The sequence below is a fragment of the Suncus etruscus genome, chromosome 8 (genome assembly GCF_024139225.1).
Source record: "Suncus etruscus isolate mSunEtr1 chromosome 8, mSunEtr1.pri.cur, whole genome shotgun sequence".
In the NCBI taxonomy this organism is placed as follows: Eukaryota; Metazoa; Chordata; class Mammalia; order Eulipotyphla; family Soricidae; genus Suncus; species Suncus etruscus.
In genome coordinates, this window is record NC_064855.1 from 61652587 (window position 1) to 61676913 (window position 24327).

General features: G+C 40.8%; 1 protein-coding gene across 1 annotated transcript in view; it reads right to left on the minus strand.

Annotated features, from left to right (window-relative positions):
* Window positions 1–24327, minus strand: part of RCBTB1 (RCC1 and BTB domain containing protein 1) — a 60756-nt gene that overhangs the window by 10019 nt on the left and 26410 nt on the right. Inside the window, exons 5-11 of the mRNA XM_049778788.1 lie at window positions 22043–22201; window positions 13698–13805; window positions 13161–13303; window positions 11098–11288; window positions 7488–7614; window positions 4662–4813; window positions 3183–3313 (exon numbers count right to left, since the gene is read on the minus strand). Coding sequence (XP_049634745.1) covers window positions 3183–3313; window positions 4662–4813; window positions 7488–7614; window positions 11098–11288; window positions 13161–13303; window positions 13698–13805; window positions 22043–22201 — 1011 coding nt within the window. The remainder of the gene's footprint in view (window positions 1–3182; window positions 3314–4661; window positions 4814–7487; window positions 7615–11097; window positions 11289–13160; window positions 13304–13697; window positions 13806–22042; window positions 22202–24327) is intronic.

The following is a 24327-nucleotide window of genomic DNA, read 5'->3' on the forward strand; positions in this document are numbered from 1 at the left end:
CACAGTGGACTGCCACTCACAACTGGAAAGAACACACTAATTGGTTTTTTCTTAGTGGGCCTGACTCAGACACTAATCTTAGCCCATGTCTCCGCCCAGTAGCTACAGGAAATCATTGACACTTTCATTTCCTCTCTGACTACTCTCAACCAACAGACTACCTCATTAGCTGAAGTAGTCCTTCAAAAATCAACCTACCTTGAACTTGCTCAACAGACTTGGGAAATAAATTTATTTCTTTATATTTCTTTATATGTATTTCTCAGGAAAGAATGTTGTTACTATTCCTCTGAATCAGGAATAGTGGACTACAACCTAGCCTTAGTCCCCTGGTGCCCAATAGTATTTTGTGGCAATATCCTTTTTTTTGCACAGACCCAGTAACATGGGATGTCTTATTGAAAGAAAGGAATTCCAATCCATTAGACCTAGAAACTCAATAATTCAAATGTTGCAGGTGGGTTCTAAATTCTGAACATCTGTCATATTGGCTTAAGTTTCATTTGTTCTAAAATTGGCCACATACCCCCAAATATGTGTTCAAACGAGGGCGTGGACGGAACCAGAGCAGGCTTTGGTTGCCAGCCAGGAAACAAAAAACTAGAGCAGGCTTTACACCACCCTAGCAACAACTGGGTACTTGAGAAAGACCAAGAACTCATGTCTTATGTCTCACGACAGTCACTAACAAAAAGATGAGGAAAAAGGAGCCTTAACTTTCCCAAGACTTAGAAAGTCCCTCGAGGATTAGGCAAACCGAAGACTGGCCTGAAGACTTCAGTTGAAAGATATGACCAAATGTTTCCTAGGAAAGGCCACCCTGCTCTAAATCTAATTTAGGATAAAAATTTATCTCAGTTTTTACTGCACTTATGCAAAAGAAAGCCACTTTTAACATATGGAATGCCAGGGTTTCGAACCACAGTCCATCCTAGGCTAGCGCACACAAGACAAATGTGCCACTGCTCCGGCTGTCTTGGATGGGTTTTGTTTTGTTTTGTTTTTTGTTTGTTTTGGGTCATAGCCGGCAGCACGCGGGTTACTCCTGGCTCTGTGCTTAGAAATTGTCCCTGGCAGGCTTGGAGGACCATGTGGGATTCCGGGATTTGAACCTGTCAGTCCTGTATCAGCTGCATGCAAGGCAGACGCCCTACAGCAGTGCTATCTCTCCGGCCCCAATTTTGGATGGTTTTTTTAATAAGCATTCTACTCGCCCAGGATCAACCTTACCAGCAACATCTATATTACCCACTGTGCTAGCCCCTGCATATGTCCTATTTGTAATCTGGTCTTAGATTTCCTCTTCTACTTTTCTGTACATTATACTTTTCTAATAGGGAGTTTACCTATATTCATTCATTTACAAGTATTTTCCAGGCCCATACTAAATGAGTTCTGAAAGTTTCATGTATATGTGGTCTCAAGTAAGGCAGCTTTATATACTTTTTTTTTTTTTTTTTGGTTTTGGGGTCACACCTTGGTAGTACTCAGGGATTCCTCCTGGTGTTTTCAAGAGACAATATAGAGTTGGAGGGAAAGAACCCAGATATGTCACATAAAAATATGGGAAATGAACAGCAGGTACAGGAAAAGCAGAAGGTAACTTCCTTGATAAACTTCCTAAGATAAATTTCAGCTGATACTCAGGAAGTAATTTCCAGCAACCAGAGCTGAGATATTTGCCTTTGCCAATATCTGCCTCTGATAGCCTGACTTAGCAAAATGCAAAGCTCAAGAATAACCTTAGCAAAAATACTAAACTCAAGGGCACAGGATTCATTAGTAGTGATGAGTCTGAAGAAACAAGAAAGGACACTCTAAAAGCAATCACCAACCAAGAGAAAAGGCATAGTCCAATTTAAAATAATATCATGGGGTGGAAAGGAAATTTAAGAAAACAACATTTTGAGGCCACAGTGACAGTATTATGGATAAGGCATTTGCCTTGCACACGGCCAGTTCAGGTTCAATCCTCAGTATCCCATATGGTCCCTCGAGCCTGCCAGGAGTGATATCTGAGTGCAGAGCCAGGCGTGACCCCTGAGCACCACTAGATGTAGGGAAAAAAATATTCTAATAAAAAAAAAACTTTGTGCTAAAAATTTAAAAGAACACAACTTCATGTTGTCAAAGGAAGGGCAGGGAATAAAAAAACAAATTTCTATTTATGATTAGCTCATCATTCCAATTGTTGCAAAAACCACAGAGAAAGTGAGCTATATTTGACATTATCAACTATTTATAATCATAATACTCTCAGGTTAAAAACAGAATACATTTTGAAATTACAAGACATCATGATCTAATATGCAAGACATTCTTGAAACCAGGGCCACAGCTATGTATCTTCAAGAGTTTCTTGTAAAGTCCCTGGCACCAGGTTCTCAGTCTCATCACAGGATGACAAGATTCCTATAAGAACTTATAGTCACCAATAAGGACCAACAAGGGTAACTATGCCATTTATCCTGAGCTAGACATCTTGAACTCCAAAGATATGATGGCTACTTTTCCTTCTCTATGAATTTGTAAAATTCACCCTACCAGTTTTCAGCCAACATTCATGACCCAATGCCTACTATTTCTTAGATACTACAGAGAACACAGATGAATATGATAGAGTTCTTGGTCACAAGGAACTTACAATTCTTGGCTCTTAAAAAAATACACATAAACATAAATTTCAGACTTCCCAAAGTCCATTCATAATACTCTCTCATTATCTATGAATCCTACATAGGATTTAAATCCAGTGTGAGGGGATAGGGCTAAGAAATAATCCAGAGTATGTTCTTCACACACAAGTAAGCAGAAGTTACAATTATCTGACACAATTTCATAGCACAATAAACATAGAAACATAATAGAGTGGGTCTATATATATATTGACCTTCAGAAATAAACCCGCAAACTAAAATATAAGTCCAATCAAGTATGGTTGGTACTTTTATTTTTCCAACTCACAAACATCACCTAATTTCTTATTTTAGTAGTGAAAGGGAAAATAAAGGACAAACGGCTTGGAAGTTGTGAGCAGAGGATGAAGAAGAGCAAATTCCATTCTGGAAGGATCCATGTTCACCGATTCCCTAAACAAAAATGAAGCCGTCTGAGGCAAGAGGGAGAGAAACACTCAGGGCAGCACGTGACGGGGAGGGTGTCTGTTTGGTGCTTTATGTTACCTCTGCATCATATCTGACTGCAGCAGAGAACAAGGAAAAGGCATTCTCCACAGTGATTCCTCGCTTTATGATGTGCTGGCAAAGTTTTTTCAGTCTGTTTTCACAGTAAGATGTTGCCAAATCCAAGAGACCTACAAGTGAAAAGTGTAGAGGGTTCAATCAAGTTCCCAACAATTTCTCCTTATTATAAGCATAAGCATTTCATTTTGGTGAACAAAGTTCTGTAAATGAGCCAGAAAAGTTTTCTTAGATAATAATAACACTCTACATTTTATTAAAGAATTTCTCTTTTTACTTCCTTTCTCCCTAATAGACTTTCCTAACAGACCTATAACATGTATTTATACAACTTTTTAATAATAAAATAGAAAAAGGAAACTTTCTGGCTCATTTTATTTCTAAATGATATGCTGTTAGCAGTACAGACTTTTTTTTGCCACACCCAGCAGTATTTAGGGGCTACTCCTGGGTCTGTGCTCAGAAATCACTCCTGGAAGGCTCAGGGGACCATATGGGATGCCAGGAATTTAACCTGGATTGGTTGCATGCAAGGCAAACAAACACCCTACCACTGCGCTATCACACCAGCCCCAGTACAGACTTTAATATTATACAAAACTAAAGAAATTTCACAGTAAAAAAAAAAAAACGTTGTCAGCCATAGTGATAATACAGTGGGGTCCAAGCAGTGACCTGGTTGGTTCCCTAGCATCCCATATGGTCCACTGGGTGACACCAGGCATAATCACTGAGATCAGAGCCAGAATTCAGCCCTAAACACCTGCATGGTATGGCCCCCAAAATTTCTCCCTCCACACTCAAAAAATGAAGTTTTTTTTATTGAAAAATTAAAAAACAGCTATATCCATAATTATTCAGGGCAACATTACTTTTGATGACACGAATAGAACCTGGGGTCTCACACAAATGAGGTTCAATTTAACAACAGTAAACTTCGTTTGACTGTTTGTAAAGTTTAATTATGTATTTTTGTTTTTATTTTCTTTATTTTGGGGCCACATTGGCAATGATCAAGACTTATTCCTGGCTCTACACCTAGGGATCACTCCTGGTCATGCTCTGGAACCATCTAGGTGCTAGGAATTGAACTGAGTTCAGCCCCATGCAGGCAAATGCCCTACCTGTTGTACTATCATTTTGGTCCTTTATAAACTCTTAAAAATATCATATCCATGGGGCCGGAGAGATAGCATGGAGGTAGGGCATTTGCCTTGCATATAGAAGGATGGTGGTTCGAATCCTGGCATCCCATATGGTCTCCCGAGCCTGCCAGGAGCGATTTCTGAGCATAGAGCAGGAGTAACCCCTGAGAACTGCCAGGTGTGACCCAAAAACCAAAACAAAACAAAAAAAATCATGTCCAAGCTAGTAGGCCTGCAGTACTAAACTTAACCCCACTAGAACATAAGGCTGCATGTTTGGGAGGCGCTTGGTCTGTCCCAGTAATGGCTGCAGTACCTATGGCATCCTCAGGTGGCAGATCAACCGTATCTGTGTAGAGGTACTGGAGGAAGGCACGGTACACTGGGTAGGAAAACTGGTCTATATCTATCACCTCCTTCATGTCCTCATTCCAGTAAGACTGGAACATAGATCGAAAATGTTCACACCTGTAGCAGAACAGCAAAAATTACCTCATTAATACAAAGCCAGATGAAGAATTATGACAGGTTCCGAATGCCCCCCCAATTTCTCTCACAGCAGAATCATGAATTGTTATAGCAAGCAACCTTGAAACTGTCTCCATAAACAAGCGTCCTTATACATGCTTTCCCTTCCATCTCTGATGAGAATTTCCTCTTTAAGTAGTTAAGAATTTTATGGGGTTACCCAGGGAAGTAGCTCAAGTGCCTTGCATGTGTGAGGCCTTGACTTCGAGTTCAATCCTCAACACTGCATGGACTTCAAGAATCTCTAGGTAAGGCCTTGAAAGGTCAGGCCCACAGCACAGAATGAAGCATCATTGGGAGAATCCCCCCAGATTCCTACCTGGGTTTAGCCACTATTTTTTATTTTATTTTGGTTTTGCTCAAAGTTGACTGCTGGCTCTGTGCTCAGGGATCAGAGCTGGTGGGCTCACAGGACCAACAAGGTGCCAGGGAACAAACCCAGTCAGTCATATACAAGGCAAACACCCTAACTGGTATGCTATCACTCTGGTCCTAGGTGTATAGGCCCTGTTGTTTTTAGAAAAAATGCATTTGAGGTTCCTAGACAGACCAGCACACCCCTATTTTCACACTTCCTCCTTTGTTTCTTGTGGTGGCATTTCTGTGGGGACAAGAGTCTCACACATTTGCTGCTGGTGCTCACTGGAAGTCACAGCTTTCACTTAAGGTAGGGGCACATATTTTGGATGCCGTTCTTGGCCAGTGCACTGAAGTTCCACATAGCCGAGCAGCCAAGAGTGCACCTATGCAAGTGCTCAACCATTTTCAGGTCCCCAAATCAAGGCCTTTTGCTAGCTTTGCTTTTAAAAAGTATTTTGCAGAGATACCTGTGCTTTAAGCCCCAGATACTTTAAATTTTTTTAGTGTTGAGAATTAATTCCAGAGCCTCAAAACACACAGAGCACTAGTGAGCCACCAGACTGGCACCAAGACAATCTTTTTACTTGTTTTTTTTTGTTGTTGCTTTGGGGCCACAAATATTTATTCTTATGTTTTGTTTTGGTGCTCAGGGGTTACCATATGTGGTGCTGTGCTGAGAAGTTAAACCAGGATCAAAGCTACCACAGCCCATTTGAGGCAAGTGATTCATTTTGCCTCATGTCCTAGCTCTCCAGCCTGAGATATTCACTTTAAATAATAAGATTCAAGGGAATTCAGAAAGAAGCACAAACTCTTGAATGTGTTTTAAACATCTAAATCAGGGGTCTCAAAGGAATTTTGCTTACCGAATAATCACAATAAAAATCGATTAGTAAGAAAAAAATCGCATTAAACATTCGCATACCCCAAGCAGTTCCGTTCAGGGTATGCAAATATTTAATGTGAAATTTTGCGATTTTTTTTTCTTACTAATGCGGTTTTTTTATTGCGAATATTCGGTAAGTGAAATCCCTTATGTGGCCCTGCCTCACCCCAACTTTGCCTTCCAGGTAAATTGAGTTTGAAACCCTTCATCTAAATGCTTCATTTGCTTCTATTTCATGTATCAGCATATTCTTTTCATTGCTGATTTGTTTTTTTGGGATTTGTTTTGGGCCAGAGAACTTATTCCTGGCTTTATGGTTAGGAATTAATTGTGGCAGGTTTGGGGAATCATATATAATACTAGGGATCAAATTCGGGTCAGCTGTGTGCAAGGTAAGCACCCTACCCACTACTGCTCTGGCCTCCATATATATCCACATATATTTTTAAATAAACTGTTTTCATACCCATAATCAAACTACCTTTTCTTTCAGTTAACATCTCTCTCTAAAGAAAGAACTAAATGTTAACTGAATTAAATTAAAAAGAGAGAGAGAGAGAGAGGGGCCAAAATGGTAGCACAAGTGGTAAGGCGTTTGCCTTGCACACCTAGGATGAACCGAAGTTCGATCTCCCAGTGTCCCCCAAGTCAGGAGCGATTTCTGAGCGCATAGCCGGGAGTAACCCCTGAGCATCACCGGGTGTGGCCCAAAAACCAAAAGAGAAAGAGGGGGGAGGAGAAAAAGAGAGAAGACACATGGAGGTAATAGATTAAAACCACAAAATGATACTCTATACTCGTATTGGTTTTTTTTCAACACTTCAAATCAAGCTGCTCAATTCAAAATATGGTATTAAGTCTCTTAGGTGTAAAGTGGAATAAAGCAATTTTGCTTCAGAAATGCAATACCAGGGAGCTGGAGCGATAGCACAGCAGTAGGGAGTTTGCCTTGCACACAGCCAACCTAGATGGTGGTTTGATTCCTGGCATCTCATATGGTCCCCTGAACTTGCCAGGGGCAATTTTTGAGTGCAGAGCCAGGAGTAACCCCTGAGCACCACCGGGTATGACCCAAAATCAAACAAGGAAAAAAAAAGGGGGAATGAAATGCAATACCATCCTCCATTCATGCTGTTTAGCTCGCATGCTTGAACTACCATTTTTGGTCGAATTGCTAATGTTTACCAACAGCAGTCCTAGAATAGATATTTTAAGTCATCTATTTGGAAAATACATTTGGAAAATTATCAGTATTATCAGATTTCTTAAAAATTTATTTTTTTATCAGTACTCATTTTGTGGAATAATAAATAGAGGCTGTAGAAAGAAAGTCAAGTTATTGACATCTCAGGCTCATGCAAAAACTACCTGATTTTCAAAACAGCTTTATGGACATGAATAAATTTCCCATCAATTCGAAACTTCAGGTCAGCAGTTTCTGGACTGTCAAATTCTTTCTTTAGTGACTCTGCAACTGTTAAAAAGTCTTCATGTTCTGAAAGCAACAAATACATTATTAATAGAAAACTCAGGAAACAAGATTTGAAAGACTTCAGAAAACAACAGTTATTGTAATAGATAATCCATCCCATTTTTCACAAAAATTTCACACCTTGAAAAATCAGTTACACAATATTACAATAAGTACATTGCACTTCTAAACTACAAAAAATGAGGTATTTGACAGTCAAATACCAGTCTCACATGCTAAGGCATGAAAAATATGGAGTTAAAAAAATAGAGCTGAAGAGACAGTAACAGGGATTAAAGAGCTTGCTTTGTATACAATGGACCTGGGTTTGATCCCTGGCACTGCATACAATCCAGGTAGTACACAAAGGGTGTTACTTCTTGGCAGTATTTGGGAGACCATGGTGGTGCAAGTGACTGGTACTGGGGACCAAACTAGAGTTAGCTGTATGCAATGCAAGAGGCTTTAACCACTCCATTATTTCTCCAGTCCCCAAGATGTATAATTTTGTTAAAGATAAATGGGGAAGGGGCCGAAAAGATAGCATGGACGTAAGGCATTTGCCTTGCATGCAGAAGGACAGTGGTTCGAATTCCAGCATCCCCTATGGTTCCCCTGAGCCTGTCAGGAGCGATTTCTGAGCGTAACGCCAGGAGTAACCCCTGAGCACTGCCAGGTGTGACCCAAAAACCTAAAATAAATAAATGGGGAGTTTATTATTATTTAACTATTTATTTAACTACTCACCCAAAACATTCTCTCCTAGGGCTAAGAAATAAACCATTAAGAGGCCAGAGCAATTATAGAGTGGGTAAGGTACTTGTACAAGACTGACCCAGGTTCAATCCCTGGTATCCTATAAGGTCCCTCAAGAACTGCCAGGAGTGATCTCTGAGCACAGAGCCAGGAATAAGACCTGAGCTGGTTTTGGTGTGTCCCCCCAAATTTTTTTAAATTATTAATTTTTCTCACCTGAAATACCTCTAATTTTCTTGATGAATACCTGTGCTCTGCTTTGTGGTAGTTTCAAGAGACTGGTTCGGAAATTCAACTCAGGGTCTGAGAAATAAACTCACCCAAATGGTTATGTGAAACTACGTTTTCCTATATATCCAGATCATGATCATACTGCCTATGATTCCTAACACTTGCTAACTGCTATGCTTATATATAAGTAGAACTGTACTATGAACAAAAGTAAAGGTATTTGTACAAATCTATGTATATTTTGGGTGCCTTACATGGACCAAGTAAATCTAGGAAAATGCTCCGAGAAAAGTAAAAATCCCAGCAATCCCAATGTCATCCAGCAAAGGTTCCACGGACACAGAAAACCAAGTGCCAATGCACGGTAGAGACAGTGACTGAATCCAAGCACTGAGCTGTAGTGTGCATTAGCCTAGTGTCACCAGGGCATCTCACAGAGATGGCACCACCACTACAACCTAGGCAGACACAGACCCAATGGATTTTCTGTGAGCTTTGTTTTAGGGGGCCATATCCGGTGTGTTGAGCTTATTCCTAGTCTGGTTCTCAGGTGTCAGGTGACCATATATGACAGAAATTGAACTCAACTAAGTAGCAGGCAAGGCAAGTGGCCTACCTGCTGTGCTATCTCTGGTCCCCTCTAGCCTTATCATCAAAACCAGTAAGGACATACCAACTTCTCAAGTCCTTAAAAGCTCCTATAGCCCTCACCCAACGTCCACAATGTAGAAATCTGTTAACTATGGACTATCTCAAATCCCAGGTATTCCCTATACACTGAAACTAGGTTACTGTGAAATACAAAAAGGAAATAACTAACATAAGCAGTATTCAGCATAGATACCTACACAGATATCCACATAGATACCCCACCCATTCCTCATTCCCCTTTCCCCCAAAGTAGATTCTGAAGGCACTGAGGTGTTTCTGCTTCTGCAACTAGTCAGAAGGTTCAAAGAAACCCTTTCCCTATCTTGGTTTCTGGCAACAAGTATCACAATATGTTTTCAAGGTACAAATACTCTTCAGAGAGATTTCAAAATTGAACTTTTACCCCCAACACTCAGGTGACAACACAAACTGATAAGGGAGGAGAGGAGGGGGAGGAACAAATCATCCTGATTTCAAGCATTGGGGATAAAAGAATAAGAGATATGTTTAATCACTTTACTTCCAACCCCAACTCCAGTTTAACATTATAAAATGTCATGATGCTTGTAATAATGTTTGTAGAAAGCCAAGGGTGCACACACCCAACATTGAAATGCAGGGTCAGGGCAATAGTGCAGTGAATAGGGTGCTTAATTTGCATGTGGCTATCAAAGGTCCCCCAAGTCCTGCCAGGAGTAATCCTTGAGCACAGTGCTAGGACTAAGCTCTGAGCACAGCAAGATGCGACTCAAAAAAAAAAAAAAAAAAAAAAGAAAAAAATCAAGCAGAAACTAATGATGAGATGCAAGGAGGCCACATGGTGGGGTTGATGAGCGATGGTGATGTTCTCAAAAGTGCTACAAATGGTTATTACATAGCACCATGATGCACTACATGCCTCTGAACAATACATTTTCATTTGTTTGTTTGTGGCAAAATCTGGTAGTGCTCAGGGCTTACTCCTGGCTCTGTACTAAGGAATCACTCCTGCAGTGCTTAGGGGACCACATGGGATGTTAAGGATCAAAACCCAGGTCAGTCACATGCAACGCTAACACCCTACTGATGTACTATCACTCTGACTTCTGAATTATACTTTTTATTTCTCCATTTTATTTAGTATAAGCCAAAAATAAAAAATTAATTTGATAACTAATTCAATACTTATATCCATCTGGTAATAAGATCTTGAAAGATAGCAGGTGGGTTTTTTGGTATTACTGCATGTGTGGGGTGGATCAGTTATTCTGCTAGATGAATCATACTCTTTAAAGTGACTACCTTCTCCCTTTCCCTTTGCTGTGACAGTGAGAACTGCACAGACAAATGGCAGAACTGTGACCTCGTGCCTCCAAATTGCATTTGCTAGCACTGAGCTCACTGTGGGCCCCTAAAAAGGTTAATAAAGCTCATCATATCAAAAAATCAAAGTACTGAAGAGGAGTAAACAATACCTAGATTACATTCTATAACATAATTAAATAAATGGTATTAAGCAAAATGATTTTAAGTGGTTTGTTTGTTTATTTATTTATTTATTTATTTATTTATTTATTGGTTTCTGGGCCACACCCAGCGATGCTCAGGGGTTACTCCTGGCTCTGTATTCAGAAATTGCTCCTGGCAAGCTTGGGAGACCACATAGGATTCCAGGAATTGAACTGGGTCCGTCCTGGGTCGGCTGCATGAAAGGCAAATGCCTTATAGCTGTGCTCTCTCTCTGGCCCCTAAGCAAAATAATTTGGGGAAAGTCATAAAAATTGACAGATTACACATATCTAGAACTAAAACAGCCCACAACCAAACAACAAACAGAACAACTGATAAATTGGGATTACTTGAAGCTATTCCCAGGTCCAATCAGCTTACCCACGGACAGGAGGCGCCATGAGACAGCAGGTGTAGCAAAGCAGGCAAACACGTCGTCTGTGCAGGAGAAGTGGGTGAGGTGAGGCAGGATCACGGACTGGCCCCGGCACTGGCCCCACATGTACACGTGCCCACCCTGGGTCTTGGCAGCAGAGGTATGGGTAGAGTGGCAGGCTGCAATCTCTACCACCCTGAAAGAGTTTAAAAGAAAACAAACAAACAAACAATAGCATGTCCTTCCCTTCTCACAGAGGCACACATCACAGCATATAGAGTAAATTCAAAGTCCATGCTCAGAACATCTCAAAGCCCAAGACGGAGAGGCATCATGTCAAGTCATGTGAATCAAACCAAAAAGATCAGAGCCAGGGGTCAGAGTGACTGCAGAGCAGATAAGGTGTTTGCCTTGCATGCACTAACCTGACATCAACCCTATATCCCCTACTGTCCCCCAAGCCTGCCAGGAGTGATTTCTGAGTACAGAGCCAGGAGTAAACCCTGAGCACCAGAGTGTGGGGACCCCCCCCCCACAAAAGATTAGAGCCAAAAGTGAGCTCCTTTTCCTCCTGCCTGACCTGCTCTTCCTGACCTCATTCTCAATTAGAATTAGCAATAGGAGACACAGCAGGCAAGATGGAGACTCTGGCTCAATCCCCAGTATCCCATATGGTCCCCAGAGCATCACCAGAAGTGATTCTGGAATGCAGAGTCAGGAGTAACCCCTGAGCATCCACCTAGGCCTCCACCCCACCTCCAAATAAAAGATAATCATCATTTGGACACAAGAAAACTTGGAAAGAGGGAGCAGAAACCAAGTAAACAAGTGGACATTTGGACACTGACAAAATGTTTTGACTGTTTGGGGGCTTAGACAGTAGCAAAAATAAATAAATAAAGAACCTCCCATCTTCATACTATCATTTTCTTACAAACAGAACTTACCCATCATCCTTACATCATTAATGTAAGGATTAATTAATGATTAATTAATGTGGGCATTACATTAATGCTAAGAACATTTCACTAGGATGATGAGCACATGTCTGGGAGCTCATGACTCCTAAAGACATCTTCACAAATGGATACTAGCTCAGACTTACTCCCTTTTTTTTTTTTTTTTTTTGGTTTTGGTTTTTGGGTCACACTCAGCTGTTCTCAGGGGTTACTCCTGGGGGACCATGTGGGACGCCCGGATTCGAACCAACCACCTTAGGTCCTGGTTTAGTTGTTTGCAAGAAAAGCGCTGCTATGCTATCTCTCCGGCCCCGACTTACTCCCTTTTTATGTGGGGTACCAGAATCAGGAATCAATAGTTCAGTCCATGGGTGAGACTCACAATGTGGGTGAATGTGAATAAACAATGAGTCTCTATTCCAGAAATCACTTTACAAATCAACTGGAAAAGATCATATTCTTCCAGAGCAGAACTTACTGCTTTAAAAGCTATTTCATGGGGGGCTGGAGTGATAGTGGCCAAGCTGGTTCTATCCCCAGCAATACCAGATAGTCTCCGGAGCACCACGGAAGTGAATCCTGAGTGCAAAGCCCTGAGCATCGCTGGTGTGACACTAAATAAACAAACAAGTAAATAAATAAATAAATATTTTATGGGGGCCAGAGCAACAGTATAGCAGGTGGGGCACTGGTATATGGCTGACCTGGGTATATACCCAAAATTCCACATGGTCCCCCAGCACTGCTGACAGTGATTCCGAAGTGCTAAGTCAGGAGTAACCCCTAACCATTGCCATGTGTGGCCCGAAAACAAAAACAAAAAATAAATAAATAAATAAATAAATAAAACAAAAAAGCCATTTTATTTCCATCCTAAGTACGCTACAAGAGTCTGTGTGAAGAACACATCCCTTCGGATCACAGGAGGCAATTTTAGAGTTCACTAGAATCCTACCCATTTCATGTTCAGTGCAACTGGTGCACACTCTTTTGTTCAAAACAAGAATGTTAATAAACAGGAGTTATGAAGCCAAACACCACAAGTCCAGTGCACACCGCCCCAAGTCCCCAGCATACACAGAATTCCAAGACCGGAGACAGGCCATTACCTTTCTTTCTCCACCATGATGTGTGCTGGGCTTAGCAGGTTATTTTTATTGCCAGTTCCCAACTGCCCATACGTGTTAGCTCCCCAGGCATACAGCAAGCCCTCATCAGTTAGTGCTAGAGTGTGTGCATAGCCGCAGACAATCTGCAAGTAAATTTAAATGATTACCACAAACAGGAAGGGCGGGGGGGAGGGAAAAACCTATGTAAAGATTACAGCCAGCTCCTGCAGAATGCCAAAGCATCATCAGGCGGGGACTGACAGTCTCTGGAACATTAAAAGAGCATTAAAAACAGTTGAAATCTGAAAAAAAAAATGGATTTTCCCCCTCCCCCTCCCACTTCTCAACACTAAAGTGCTTCTGCCATTGTGTTCCTTTTCATCTGGGGTAGTTAGGGATAATACAATACTAGAGTGGACCAAGAAGGCACAGGGAATCATTTGCAAAGATTCACTCAAGAATTCATTTCCACTGTGTCTCAAAGACAGAGCAAGATCACTAAGTGGGCACTGGCAGCCATGAGTTCAACACACGTACCTGGCTGACACACACGTTGTGCAAAGCTGCCACTCTCACAGGAGTCAACTGATTGCCGTTGTTGCCTAGGCCTAGCTGACCATTGCCGTTGTAGCCCCAGCCATAGACCTTGAGAGAGAAAAGGAGAAGAGAAGAGGCTTTTAAAGGGGCTGGTGCAGGGCAGAGACACAATACAGGGGTGAAGGTGCATACCTTGCATGTGGCTGATTTGATCTGATCTTTAGTACCACTTTGTCCCCTGAGTACCATCAAGCAGACATGGGTGACCTTGAGAGAATCTAAGCAGCATTGTACCCTCAAAGTGAACCACTGGACTAGTTGGCCAAAAATAGCCAGGAGGGACCTCTGCTACTCCTAAAATCTCTTTGGAGAGACCCCACCTCTCCCACTGCCACCAACAAATAAAACGGGCTAGTAAAGCAACAGATGAGTAGAAAAAGAAACTGTGGGATGAGGCTGAAGATATGACTCAGTGTTAGAGCATTTGCCTGCATGTATGAGGCCAAGTGCAAACCCTGGCAAAAAATTTAAAAAAGGAAAGGAAGTTGTGGTATGTAACAGAAGAGACCACTACTTCAGCTATTAGGAAAGTGGAAACTGCAATTCAGTGCAACTTGTATGGAAATAAAAGGTGTTATGCTAAGTGAAGGGAGTCATAAGAGGAAGGACAAATATCAGATGACCTCACCACTTACTTGCAGAGGAAGAACAAAGTTAGGGAAGAGACAACGGCCAAAGAAAACAAATCCTGTGATTCTGCCAGCAGAGCTGAGTGTGACAGGGGGATATGGCATCCAATAGTGGGGGCAAGGACACCTAAAACATTGATAATGATGCTACTGTAAATCATGACAACTAAAAAAGAAAATAAAAGCAACTAGTAACATGGAATAAATACAAATAAAGTCCACCTAGTCTCTTGACTAGGCAGAGCTTACATGGAGAGCAGAGGATTTGGAAAAGGTCCTTAGGACATGGGTAGAAGGAAGCAGGGTGCTTGGTGGTATATAAAAAGGTGATAAACCATACTGTAAATCCCAGTATCTAAATAAAAGTGGTTTAGAAAAAAAGGAAGAGGGGCTGGACCAGTGGCACAAGCCATAAGGTGTCTGCCTTGCCCACTCTAGCCTAGGACTAACTGGTTCCATCCCCCAGTGTCCCCAAAATAAGTTAAACTCATTGAGATCTTTATTTGCAAGTAAATCTTATAGTGTAAAATTTTGTGGGAAGGGGCTAGAGAGATAGCACAGTGGTAGGGTGCTTGCCTTGCATGCAGCCAGTCCAGGACAGACGGTGGTTTGAATCCTAGCATCCCATATGGTCCCCCAAGCCAGGAGTGATTTCAGAGCACAGAACCAGGAGTAACCCTTGAACATTGCCAGGTGTGGCCCAAAACCAAAAAATTAAATAAATAAAATAAAATAAAGTTTTGTGGGGGAGGAGAATAAAAATTTGTGCTGACATCCTAGTTACAATGAACAAAACCATAGATACAGACTACTGAAAGCAGCAAGAACAAAAAAAGAAATAACATACATGGAAGCATCCTTAAGATTTATACCAGACAAGCAACCCGTTAGGCCCAAAGGTAGTGGTGGGAAATAGTGAAAAAACTCAATGAAATGAATGCCTTGTTGAAAATAATTCAACAAGCCAGTGGCCAGAGAGAAACACAGTGGGTAGGGCATTTGCCTTGCATGCAGCCAATCCAAGGCAGATGGTGGTTCAAATCCCAGCATCCCGAGTCTGCCAGAAAGTATTTCTGAGCACAGAGCCAGGAGTAACCCCTGAGCACCGCTGGGTCTGACCCAAAAAACAAACTAAAACAACAACAACAACAACAACAAAATTCACCAAGCTAGACTTTCTTTTAGGTTTGAAGGAATGACATACCTTCACTGATTAAACAGCAGCTCACAAATTGTACTCAAAATTAAACTTAAAGGACAAACTGAAGGGGCTACTTTAAGGCAAGACAAATTCCAAAAACACACCAAACTTCTACAAAAAAGATATGAAACCCCATGACAAAAATCTCTCTCAGTGTCAATGAACTAAGTGCAACAAGAGACACCAAGCAGCAAAATGGATCCGAAAATTGAATTCACATTTTTCTGCCTGCAAAAAACACCAAACACAGACTCAAAGTCAAAGGTAAGAAGACAATCCTACAAGGTGGGGTATCCATAGTAATATCAGAAAATATAGGCTTAAGACAATCCTACAAGGTGGGGTATCCATAGTAATATCAGAAAATATAGGCTTCAGGCTGGAAAACATTGTAAGAGACAGAGAGGGTCATAACAAGGTATATGTACATAAAAATATTTCATATATATATGAAGAAATCATAAATTAGAAATACTTCTAAACATATATACACCCAGACAGGATCCATCAAAATACTTAAAACAACTGCTAATAGACTTGAAGACATCATTAGTAACACAATGATAGTGAGAGACTTTAACACCACCTTGTCACTTCTTGATAGATCAAACAGGCTAAAACTCAACATTATACTAGCTTTGAAGGAAGAAATGGAAGTGGCTTAGTAGAGGTATATAGGGCTTTTCATACCTAACTAGCTGAATATACGTTCTTTTCTAATGCACATGGAATAGTCTCCAAGATTGACCACATGCTGGGCCATATAACATACCTCCATAAAATCAAGAAAATAAAAATTGTATCTATCTTCCCCAATCATGTAGCACTCAAAATAGAAGTAAATTACAAACAGAAACGATAAACAACTTTAACACCTGGAAATTAAACAGCTCACTATTGAACAACCAGTGGGTCAGGAATGAAATCAAAGAGAAAAATTAAAAGATTCCTGGAAACATAAAAACGAAGATACAAATTATAAGAATTTGGGGGACACAGCAAAAGCAGTATTAAGAGAAAAATTTTTAGCTTTGCAAGCATTCATCAGAAAGGAAGAAAAGGCCTACATAATAGCTTAATCACAAAGGTTAAGGAATTGGAAAAGGGGCCCGGAGAGATAGCACAGAGGCGTTTGCCTTGCAAGCAGCTGATCCAGGACCAAAGGTGGTTGGTTTGAATCCCAGTGTCCCATATGGCCCCCCGTGCCTGCCAGGAGCTATTTCTGAGCAGACAGCCAGGAGTAACCCCTGAGCACCACCGTGTGTAGCCCAAAAAACAAAACAAAAAAAAAAAAGAAAAAAAAAGAAATTGGAAAAGATCAACAAAATGAGCCAAAAGTAGGCAGGCGGAAGAAAATAATAAAATAAAAAGCGTAAAGTAATGAACTGGACATTCAAAAAACAGTCCAAAAATCCAATGAAAGCAAGAGTTGGTTCTTTGAAAAATAAACAAGATCAATAAACCACTAGCAAGACTCACAAAGGGAAAGAAACTTGATAAACAGAATCAGAAATAGAAGAGAAGTCATTACTGATACTACAGAAATTCAAAGGGCAATCAGAGATAACTTTGGAATCTTTATGCCATAAAACAAAAGAAACTGGAAGAAATGGATAAATTTTTGGATTCCTATAATCTTCCAAGGTTGAGCCAAGTTGATCTGAAATACTTGAACAGACCTAACACAATTGAGGAAATTGAAAATGTAATGAAAAGGGGACCGGCGAGATAGCATGGAGGTAAGGCCTTCCATGCAGAAGAATGGTGGTTCAAATGCCGGCATCCCACATGGTCCCCTGAGCCTGCCAGGGGCAATATCTGAGCGTAGAGCCAGGAGTAATCCCTGAGTGCTGCCAGGTATGACCCAAAAAACAAAAAAGAAAAAAGAAAATGTAATGAAAAGAGGTTCCTGGGGCTGGAGAGATAGCATTGAGGTAAGGGGTTTTCCTTGCATGCAGAAGAAGGACGGTGGTTCAAATGCCGGCATCCCATATGGTCCCCCGAGCCTGCCAGGAGCGATTTCTGAATGTTCCCAAAAACAAAAGCTCAGGCCCATATGGATTCACCAGTGAATTCTTTCAAACCTTTCATGAGGACCTACTGCCAATCCTTTTGAGGATCTTCCAGAAAATTGAAGAAACAGAAACTCTCCCAAACAGCTTCTATGAAGCTAACATCACCCTGGTACCAAAAGAAGGGGGGGAGAGAGGAGAGAAGATAGAGAAGAGAGGAGAGAGAGAGTAGAGAGAGAAGGGGGGGGAGAGAGTGGAGAGAGAGAGGGGGGAGAGAGAGAGGAGAGAGAGAGAGAGACCACAAAAAGAGAGAGAGAATTATAGGCCAATATCCTTGATGAACACAGATGCAAAGATCCTAAAAAATATATTAGCAAATGGAATCCACCAACTTATCAAGATGATTATATACCATGATCAAGTAGGATTCATTCCAGAGATGCAAGAATGGTTCAACATATGCAAGTCAATAAAAAAAAAGACCGTATCAATAAAAGGAAAAAAATCATGATAATATAATTAGATGAAGAGAAAACATTTGACAAAGTCCTCATGATAAAAACCCTGAACAAGATGGGAATTAAAGGAACCTTCCTCTATAATTCAGTGGTCCTCAAACTATGGCTCACAGGCCACATATTGTATTTGTTCCTGTTTTGTTTCTTGACTTCAAAATAAGATATATGGGGCCAGAGTGATAGCACAGTGGTAGGGTGTTTGCCTTGCATGCAGCTAACCCAGAAAGGACTGTGGTTCGATTCCCCTGCGTCCTATATGGTTCCCTAAGCCAGGAGCGATTTCTGAGCTCATAGCCTGGAGTAACCACTGAGCGTCAGTGGGTATGGTCCAAAAAAATAAAAAAATAAAAAAAGCTATATGCAGTGTGCATAGGAATTTGTTCATAGTTTTTGTTTTTATTATAGTCCAGCCCTCCAACGGTCTGATGGGCAGTGAACGGGCCCCTGTTTAAAAGTTTGATGACCACTGCTCTATATTATCAAAGTCATTTACCAAACCCCACTGCAAGCATTATACTCAACAGGAAAAAAACTAATTGCCTTTTCTCTAAGACCTAGCACATGACAAGGCTGCCCTCTTTTGCCAGTTATATTCAATACAGTAGGTAAATATCAATCATATCAATTAGGCAAAAAAAAAATATCAGGAAAGGAGAAGTAAAGTTCTCACTTTTTACAGATGGCATGACACTATGTTTTTCAAAATAATAGACTTGTAAAGTGACTGGCTAAAAATTTAATATACCAAAATCATGGCTTTGCTATATATATATATATATATATATATATATACATATATATATATATACACATATATACACACACACATATATATATATATATATATACACATCAATAATGAAAGAGGAAAAAAAAGGACATTAAAAAAAAGAACCCCTTGGGCTAGAGAGAGATATCACAGAAGTAGGATGTTTGCCTTGCATGTGGCAGACCCGGAACAGACCGGTTGAAAGACTTACACAAAGAAAACTACAAAACACTTCTTTTAGAAATAAAAAAGGAGACTAGAAGTAGAAACATAACCTGTTCATGGATTGGGAAGATTAACATAATTAAATGGCAATACTTCCCAGAACATTGTACAGATGTAATGCAATCCCTATATAGATACCCATGACACAGGGCCAGAGTGTAAGCACAGCAGTAGAGCACTTGCCTTGCACTCGGCCAACACAGGACAGACCCTGGTTCAAATCTGGCAGGAGCAACTTCTGAGTGCAGAGCCAAGAATAACTCCTTAGTGCCACTGGGTGTGATCCCCCAAAAATCAAACAAACAAATGATACCCATGACATTTTTCAAAGTGAATAAAACACTCTTGAAATTCATTTGAAATGGTAAGCATCCAGGAATAGTTAAAGCAATAGCTTTAGCTTGGTAATAGTTTAGCCAAAAAAAAAAAAAAAGGGAGGAATCACATTCCCAACTTTAAACTGTACTAGAAAACAATAATCATTAAAACAGCATGGTAGTGGAATAAAGCCACATCTTCAAGTCAATGAAATAGATTTAATTATTCAGAGTGAGCCCACAGGTTTACAAAAAGTTAATCTTTGATAAAGAAGCAAAAAATACAAAGTGAAGTAAGGAAAGCGTCTTCAGCAACAGGTGCTGGGAAAACTGGTCAACTACATGCAAAAAAGTAAACTCAGACCACTCTTTAACATCACGCATGAAGGTCAAATAAAAATGGATCAAACACCTTGATATTAGACCTAAATCCATAAGGTACATAGAGGAAAATGTAGGCTGAATACACCATAACACTGAAGCTAATGGCATCTTCAATAAGGAAACACCTCTGCCAAGCATGTGGAAGCAAGGAATAACAATGGGACTACATTAAACTGAGAAGTTTCTGTACCTCAAAGGAAATAGTGACTAGGATACAAAGACTGCCCACAAAATGGGAAAAACTATTCACCTAACATCCATCAGATAAGGAGTTAATATCTAAGATATACAAGGTACTGACAGAACTTAAGAAAAAAAATTCTAACCCCATCCAAAAATGGGGAGAAGAAATGAACAGACACTTTCCTCAAGAAGAAATTCAGGTGACCAAATGGCACATAAAAAAATACTCCACACCAATGGGCCAGAGTGGTGGCACAAGCCATAAGGCGTTTGCCTTGTGTGCACCTTGGGTCGATCCCCTGGTGTCCCATATGGTCCCCCAAGACAGGAGCTATTTCTGAGCGCATAGCCAGGAGTAACCTCTGAGTGTGTGCCCTCCCCCCAAAAAAATCGCTCCACACCTAAACTTTAACAATCTAACAGGCCCATTAAGGGCCTGTTATACTGGCATGCCAGTGGGCAAGGATGGTGGTATAAAATGCAATCTGGGTCCATTGGTGGAGGGTTGACACCGGTAGTGCGAAGGGCCCTCACTATATATCTGAAATTGAACTATGAAGAACTCTGTAGATGACAATTGTTTCAAGAAAGTAAATTTTTTAAATGCTCCACGTGCATTAGCATCAAGGAGATGCAAATAAAAACAAGATATCATTTCATAGTAACACACATCACAAAAAAACAAAAACAACAGTGCTGGCATGGATACAGGGAAAAAGGGACTTTCACTCACTGCTGATGGGAATGCAGATTGGTCCAGCTCTTTTTTGGAAAACAAAATGGATATTCCTCAAAAAATGAGAAATTAAAATTCCATATGATCCAAGAATACCATTCCTAGGGATATATCCTAAGGAATGAGTGAAATGTATCAGAGGAAGAGGACTAGATATAGAATAATCTCACTCATGTGTGGGATATAAAAAGATAGTATGGTAATAATATCCAGAGACAATACAGATGAGAGTCAGGAGGAAAAATTCATGGTAGCAAGCTTGCCACAAATAGTGGATCAGTGCAGTTAGTGTAGAAAAAGGACCACTCTGGGGGGCCGGAGAGATAGCATGGAGGTAAGGCGTTTGCCTTTCATGCAGGAGGTCATCGGTTCGAATCCCGGCGTCCCATATGGTCCCCCGTGCCTGCCAGGAGCAATTTCTGAGCCTGGAGCCAGGAATAATCCCTGAGCACTGCCGGGTGTGACCCAAAAACCACAAAAAAAAAAAAAAAAAGAAAAAAGAAAAAGGACCACTCTGACAAGGAAAGTTGGAACTGATCACTCTGGACAAAAACAGGGTGTTAAAGGGGATAGAGTGATAGACATGATACATACACCTTCATTAACAATAGTGAAAACCACAGTGTCAAAAAGGGAGAGAGAGAGAGAAAGAGGGGGGGAGGGTAAACTGCCTGCCCCAGAGGAGAAAGAAACTGGGGGTGTTGGTGATTGGGAAACATGCACTGCTGAAGAGTGATGTACATTGTATGAATGAAATTCAATTATGAAAAAAATTGTAAATACAGTGCTTAAATAAATTATTAAAAAGGGGCCGGAGAGATAGAATGGAGGTAAGTCGTTTGCCTTTCATGCAGAAGGTCATTGGTTCAAATCCCGGCATCCCTATGGTCCCCTGTGCCTGCCAGGAGCGATTTCTGAGCAAGGAGCCAGGAATAACCCCTGATCACTGCTGGGTGTGACCCGCCAAAAAAAAAAAAAAACGCAGTTCGATCCCCCAGTGTCCCATATGGTCCCCCCAAGCCAGGGGCGATTTCTGAGCGCTTATCCAGGAGTAACCCCTGAGCATCAAACAGGTGTGGCCAAAAAAAAACAAAAAAAAAAATACTGTCAAGTAATTATTATTTTTTAAAAAATAGAAAAATTTGTGCTAAGAAACAAACATCCTCTGGTTACTAATCCACCAGTCACCAGAACCAGTGAGCCATCAAAGCAAATGTTGGTTCTCAACAATCTAAGGCACACAGCTCACAAAGAAAACAGCCTCTTGCTGGAAAAGGAGATGAAGGAGAAAGGGGAATGCAGAGATCTCACCTGACCATTGTCCAGAACAGCCATGGATGAGGTCTGGCCACAGGCAATGCTAACCACCTTCTTAATATTTAAACAGTTTGTAACTTTCCGAGGAATTGGTTGATTTGTTGTCGATCCTGATCCCACCTGACCGCAGTTGTTGTAGCCCCAAGCGAACACCTACACGAGAAGGGAAACAGAACAGAAAGGGTAAAATTGTGAACATACAGCAAGAGTCAGAAGATAAAAAATTAATTCTGGGTTGAGAAGATAGCTCAAGTGAGAAAGCAAAAGCCTAGCTTGCATAGGACCTCCATCAGATTCCTGGCACCACGTATTATCCTGAGCACCACTGTACCATGATAATCCTCCAACACAACTGGGCCCAAGCACTGAACCATTAGGTTACCATTACTGTATATAGCATCACCAGAGCATAAATAAATTCACTTGATAAGGTCTTACAATGTTCCAAGGAATCCAAGTCCTTTACATGCACTAACCAATTTAGTCCTCATAGAAAACCTGTCAATGGACTCTGGAGTAGATTATTATTACCTCTACTTTGTTTTTTTTGGGGGGAGGCACATCCAGCAGCGCTCAAGGTTTACCCGACTCATGCTCAAGTTGTCCTATAAAACAGCAGTGCATCCAAGATGAGAGGGGGGCAAGGGATCTCACAAGTAGAAGATGTTCTACGAGAATTACCATGAACTTCCCTCCACCATCACTCACAGCACAAAGTTCACCTGCAGGATATAAGAAGTCTCTTTTCTGCGGTTTTGGCTTCCACAATGAATTTCTCTGTCACTACTTTCTAAGTTCACATGTGTAACAGTGCCCAAGGCAAAAACACTGAAACTCACCACAATCATCTTAAAATAATGTGCTACAGATATGTCTCACAAGTTCAAATGTTCACAAGTTCAAACCCACTCACACTTACTAAAGATGGATTCACAGGAATATCAAGAACAATACTGAGCATTTAGCACAGTTTTCCAAAGTCACAAACTTAAGATTAAATAAAGGACGAATATGGGCTGTACAAATAAATGAGTTTTACCTAATTTTAACCATCATTTCTCCAATAACCTGTCTGCTTAGTAAAATTTCTAACATCATTGAGAGACTTTATATAGAGAACATTTATGTTTTAGCAATCACAACTGTACAGAGATTAGACAATCAGATCAAGGAATTCAAGAGACCGGGGCAATAGCCCATGTAGAAAACAAGGTCTGACCAAAGGGTAAGAAGGGGAGGACAAAATGATGTATGTAGACATAATCATCCAACTTTGACCAGCAAATAAATGACCTACCTCTAGGACTGATCTCGAAAGATATGGCAGCTGAGTCAATCCAAGTAGGCCCAGATTCCAGGTCCAGATTTCTGAAGCCTTCTCAGGATGAAGGCAAGCAGAGTAACCAGCCTGTTGGAATGCCCAGCCCTCCAATCACACTGACTATAATTAAATGACCCAGCTGAGAAGCCATGCTACTAAATCATCCCATTTCCTCACCTCCTGGAGTGGCAGAATACAGAGCCTAGCAATATCTCCAAAGTTCACAGTAATTAATGACAGGCCAGTAGGCACATAGCAAATTAGTTGGGAAAATTGCATAGAATACTACTAAGTTCAATAAACAAACAAACAAAAAAAAATAACAGAAGCTTAGCAAGGAAAAAACATCTAACCTTTTCCAAATATGGGGAGAAGAAATGAAGAGATATTTCCTCAAAGAAGAAATTCAGATGGCCAAAAGGCACATGACAAAATGTTCCACATCACTGGGGGCCAAAGCAACAGTACAATGGGTAGGGTGTTTGCTTTGCGTGCAGCTGACCTGGGTTCAATCCCCGGCATCCTATATGGTCCCCTGAACCTGCCAGGAGTGATTTTTGAGCACAGAGCCAGGAGTAACCCCTGAGTGTTGCCGGGTATGGCCCAAAAAAACAAAATAATAATACTAAATAAACAAACAAAATGTCTCACATCATTAATCATCAGGAAGATAAAAATCAAAAGAACAATAAGATATTATGGCATACCACAGAGACTGTCACACATCACAAAGAACAAGAGCAACCAGTGCTGGCACAGATGTAGGGGGAAAGGGACTTTCATTCACTGCTGGTGGGAATGCCAAGTGGTCCAGCCTTTCTTTTCAAAAAAAGATATTCCTCCAAAAAATAGAAATTGAGCTTCCATATGACCTAGCAATACTAATCCTAAAAATATGCCCTAGGAGCCAAACAAAAACAAAAACAAAAAAACTGCAATGTAGAAAAGCCCTTTACAG